A 5,231-nucleotide genomic window follows, 5' to 3' on the forward strand; every position below is an offset into this window, starting at 1 on the left:
CCATTCAAGTCACACAGAACTATAGCTTTTGCATTATATGATGAGTGAGAACATTCTCCATATCCATTGTCTCCTGTACTTGAATACCATCAACATCAGGAAAACAGCTCACCAAATTAAAGGGGATTGCACAAACATATATCAAGTTACTACTGCTGATTCTGTACATATGTATCATTCGATCAAGTGTTTGAAGAAAACACTAACCTCTGCACTTCCCTAGGGTTTCATTCTGTTCATTATGTTGTGAAGTATTTCTAGAGGGAAGAATTTTCAGTAATTCTATGTAAACCTTCAGACAAAAATTATCCTCATTCTAGGGTATTCTGATTTAATACAAAGTAGAAGTTTACGTGACACATCTGGGTTCCCAAATAATTAAATTTTATTTGACTATCTCCTCTATGATTGTTCAAGTATTTTTCTCAATATGGGATGGGTTTTAAGTGAAGGTGAAAAAAATTAATGAGTTTTTCAGATCTGGCAAATATACCCAAGTCCCTTTTGCAAAGCACTCTGAGGGCTTCTGTAGTAATAGAAGAACAAGGAATAATTAGAATTTTTTTTATGAAAATAAGGGGACAGCAGTAAGGTGTTTGAGAATAAATGCAAGTGGAAAGAAAGATCAGAAATATGAATGGTGAAATTCCTATAAAATTTGCACTGAAATTTTATTTTTGATCTTTTTGTGAACGTGTGTATCACAGAAAAAGCTATTAAGCTTGTACTAATAGAAGCTTATTTAGAAGCTTAACTAAATTCCAACTTCTGGGCTTCCAGCTTCTCACAATAATCCTTAACTTGCAGTGTCATTGGGAGTATTGGACAAAAAATCTACTAAAGATTTTATATATGCCAATATTGAACTTTAACTTTCATCATAAATTCTTCTGGTAAAATAAAACAATCTTTGGTCTAGAATAACTGAAGTTTATTTGTTTGTGTGTTTGAAATTCCTCCAGTTGTTCTTACTTTCCCCTAGAGGGGTTATATATGATGCTGTTCCTTGAAGGAGAGTATTGTGGAGTGCCCATTACATGAGAGAGAGGTCACTGTTTACATTGATACACAGTCCTAAAAGAGTTAGGATATTTTTATGGCATAAGCAACTCTTAAACACTTTGCCAAATATTATGTTAAAGTAAAAAGCACAGAGTTAGAGAGCTATTTTCTTTATACACAATTTGATCTTTATAAAGGAATTTTGAGGGAATACTGACAGGTTGGGTTATAAACCTCAGGGAAAAAATGTTTTCTTAGTCATAATCCATTTCCCTTGGTCTGAACCCATTGTAGATAAGTTATTTTTAGATAAGTTGTGATTCAACTGAATGATATTGGGAATAAACAATAATATGGGAGGCTTTATGAAGAGAAAGTCACATGGAGGAGTAGAAACTGGAAATCAACAGAACAGTGAGGACATTGCCATGAGACATAAAGGTCAAGAAACCTCAATGATTGTCATCCCTCCAGAATGCCACTGACCGAGGAAGGAGCAAAGCTTCCAGCCCAGAAAATGTCAGAGAAAATTTCATGTTCTTTAAGGGAAAGCACTATTTTGACATTTGGTTTAGTACCCAGGAAACTAAAATAATATTTTAAAATTCAGATCACATTTCCAGTAGTCTAGCTATTCTATACTTCCTCCAAAAGCAATATAGTTTTTTTTATCAAACTTCAATGTTAAAACAAATACAAAAATAAATCCAATTCCATTTATTTCTCTCTAAGAACTCCCAAAACAAGCAAGAAGATAAATTTTAAGGAGACCCTAGTACTGCAAAGAGGCAAAATACCATTGGGGAGAATATCAACAATTCAATATTTTAGGTTAAATTACTTTACATCATGACACAATAATAACAATTAAAGAGTGATTTATATGCTAGTTCATTATTTCAGTATAATTTATTTAATTTTAATATTGCAAGGTTTAAAAATGTGTTTCTAAGGCAATAATTTGGAAAGTTCAAAAAGAATGTTCAGCAAGAAGAAAAATGATATTTCATCTCCATACTGCTTTTCTGAAAGTCTCTTTGACATCTTTGTTCCTCACATTATATATAAGAGGGTTGAGCAATGGATTCACGACAGTGTAGAACAGGGCAGCCACTTTGTCTCTCTGTAAGGAGTAGGTAGAGCTTGGTCTTGAATACATGAAGAGCATGGACCCATAGAAAAGCATGACTGAGATCAGGTGGGAAGTGCAGCTGGAGAAGGCCTTGTACCTTCCAGAGGCAGAGCAGATCCTCAGGATAGCCAGGAGGATGCTGAAGTAGGAAATGAGGATGGCAAGTATGCTGGACAGTACTGTGTAGCCCACCAAACCTAGAAGGACTTTTTCATAGATCTGGGTATCTGAACAGGACATTTTCCCCAGTGGTGGGACATCACAGAAGAAGTGATCAATGACATTTTGACCACAGAATTTCAGGCAGAAAGTGTTGGAAGTATGAGCAATGGCATTCAAGAAACCTCTTGTGTAGGCCCCAGCAACAAGGCCAGTACAGAGAGAATTGGTCATGGTACCTAAATATGGTAAAGGGTTAAAAATTGCCATGTGGTAGTCATGATCCATGACTGTTAGGAGATAGCATTCAGTGTAGGCTACAGCACAGGAAAAGAAGAACTGGGCCCTGCATCCTTCCAAGGACATACATTTATCTTCAGAGACACAAATGGCCAGGATTCTGGGGGTATACACAGATGTGTACCAGAAGTCCAGGAAAGATAGACTGCCAATGAAAAAATACATGGGTGTGTGCAGGCAAGAATCAGTCCAGATTAAGATAACCAGGGTCATGTTCCCTGACAAAGTTAGCAAGTAGAGGATCAGAAATATTCCAAATAGAATCAGCTGCAACTGGAGGTCTGATGTGAAGCCCAGCAAGATGAATTCAGTTAGGAATGTATGATTTCCCACTTCCATGTCTACAGAGGAAAAACCTGATTGAGATTATAAACAAAAAAAATGATTTTTTTCCCATGCAACAGTTCAACAAGGACATCAATTAATTCAACAATTGCCAAGAGGCTTAATTTTTATTGCTGATAGAATTATAGAAATTTAGTATCTGAAGCTCATGAAAGTTACTAACATGTTACTAACAGATTACATGATTGAGTAAAGGAGACATACATGAAAACACCAGTTCCAAATTTGTCACATAATGAGAACTCATAAAATCTCAGCATTGCTCCACATATAATTTAAAAATTCTTAAGTGCCTTGTACTTTGCTGATATTTGTATAAATACCCATATTGTGCTAACACTCCTGCTATTATTTGTAATGTGGTAAAATTACGTATTACTCAAAAGGGTCAGTTGCTATTATTTCCTAGTCTTAACCAACTTTATTCATCACCACAACCATTTAAGACAGAAATTATGATTTTCTCTTTATAGTTAATAAATCAGAAGAACAGAGAGCTTAAATAACTTTCAAGTTTACCGGTCTGGAAAGAAAACATCAGATGTCGGAACCCAGAATTTTCTCAATGAAGAGGTCATGCTTTTAACTTTTGTTATAAGTGTATAATTTTCTCACTCGTTCTCCTAACAAAGGCAAAGATGTAGCCTTCTATGGTGAAAACCCAAATTTCTTTACTTTTTAAAAACAGCTTTAAAAATATTCATTTTAAGATAAAGTAAGTGTTGTGTTTTTCTTTCCAGTAATTGGTGTAAAATTTATATGCATGGTTAGTGCATTTTTTGCTACCATGCACACTGAATATTGGGACGAGAACATAAATCCTTCAAAGATTATGTCCTTAAGTCCAAAGCTCGTCAGAGAAGGTAAGAGGGTGGCATCCATTTGTAAATATTACTATTAACAAATTAGAGTTGATGGTCTAAGTAGCCAAGTGACATTCTCTGATTATAGTGGCAATAGGAGGAAGGATTGGAAGTTGTTTAATATTTAAAACCTTTAACTTTGAGTTGTAGCTAAACTACCAACAGATGTCCTCTACTTGAAATGCAGTATAATTGCTTGTTTGGAAGAAATATGTGGGTGTCCTAATTTTTCAAATCAACCTGCAAATGTTCAGAGACATTGCAAGCTGAATGATGGCACTGAGTTAAAGCAGCCCAAAATCTAGAAGGCCAATCTATTTCTCCACCTCTTATCTACTTATTAACACATAGAATACAGATGCCATAGTTAGATACCCAAGATTCTTTACAAGCTGGTTTCAGCTTACTTTTACAACTTTCTGTTTCACTACTTTTATCTTTATCCACTCAGCATTTCAATGACATTACATGACACACATTATCAATTTCTCTATAATAATCTCACATATTTTAGGAGATTCATAATTAGACACATAACACCATTCTTTTGTATTCTAAATATTTTTTGGAAATCTCCAGCCTCAAATCATGTTATCTTGACAAGAATTATTCTTTTTAACATCATGTACTAAATGTGTTATAAAGTCGTGGCCTCCAATGTTTACTCAGAACATTCTTTATCACTTATATATTGGTTTTTGCAATCAATGTTTAAACTTAAGCACTGGTGGTGTATCATTTTTTCTACACAGAAAGTCATAGCTGGGGCTCATTTAAATTCAATATGATTTGGGCAAAAAATTGGAATATCTGGACAGAACCAACTACTATTCTTCCCATTTTTGTCTCTAAAAAGAATAACAATGGGTAAAATACATTTTCTGGCCTACTGTTCAGAAAGTCTTCGTGGAATAAGAAACATGAATATGAACTCTGAAATATAAGAAGCATTGATCTCTCATTGTAGGAGAGAGGGAAGATCAGACACATCAGAAGAAAAAGTATTTATCTGTCTTTCTTGTAGGAAAACAGCCTAGTAAGCTCAAGGACTTAAGAAAGATTAAATAAAAATAAGGCAGTGCAATATGTCAATGATGAGCCAGAAGAGACACCAAATCAAGGAGTTTATAGGAAGTCATATTGAGGATTTTCATCTTTAAACCAACATGAATGAAGACATTACCATGATGGGGGGTGTGACATTATCAAATATACTCAATTAACATTCACCCTGGGTGCAAGCTAGGGAATGAATTGAAGAGGGAGCCTCAAGGTATTAGTGAAATCTTAAAAACAAGATTCCTTCAAAGAGATGAAAGTGATCCATCTCTATGTTACACAAGAAACTATAAAGTGTCAGAACAGGTACATAAATATATTTGATGAGATCTTTTCATATTTCATTAGAAATGCCTACAGAGGCCTCTTAT

At 34.6% G+C, this 5,231-nt stretch overlaps 1 protein-coding gene across 1 annotated transcript; it reads right to left on the reverse strand.

Moving 5' to 3' along the window:
• Positions 1–2,008: 2,008 nt before the first annotated feature.
• On the reverse strand, positions 2,009–2,932 carry LOC143666736 (olfactory receptor 9G4-like). Its single transcript, XM_077140310.1, has one exon. It carries the CDS (start codon positions 2,930–2,932, stop codon positions 2,009–2,011), a length of 924 nt encoding a protein of 307 aa, XP_076996425.1.
• Positions 2,933–5,231: the final 2,299 nt, after the last annotated feature.

The sequence above is a fragment of the Tamandua tetradactyla genome, chromosome 23 (assembly GCF_023851605.1).
Source record: "Tamandua tetradactyla isolate mTamTet1 chromosome 23, mTamTet1.pri, whole genome shotgun sequence".
Taxonomy (NCBI): Eukaryota; Metazoa; Chordata; class Mammalia; order Pilosa; family Myrmecophagidae; genus Tamandua; species Tamandua tetradactyla.

Bases quoted from the DNA above. Each gene is read 5' to 3' on its own strand.
- LOC143666736 (XM_077140310.1), bottom strand. From the start codon at position 2,932: ATGGAAGTGGGAAATCATACATTCCTAACTGAATTCATCTTGCTGGGC.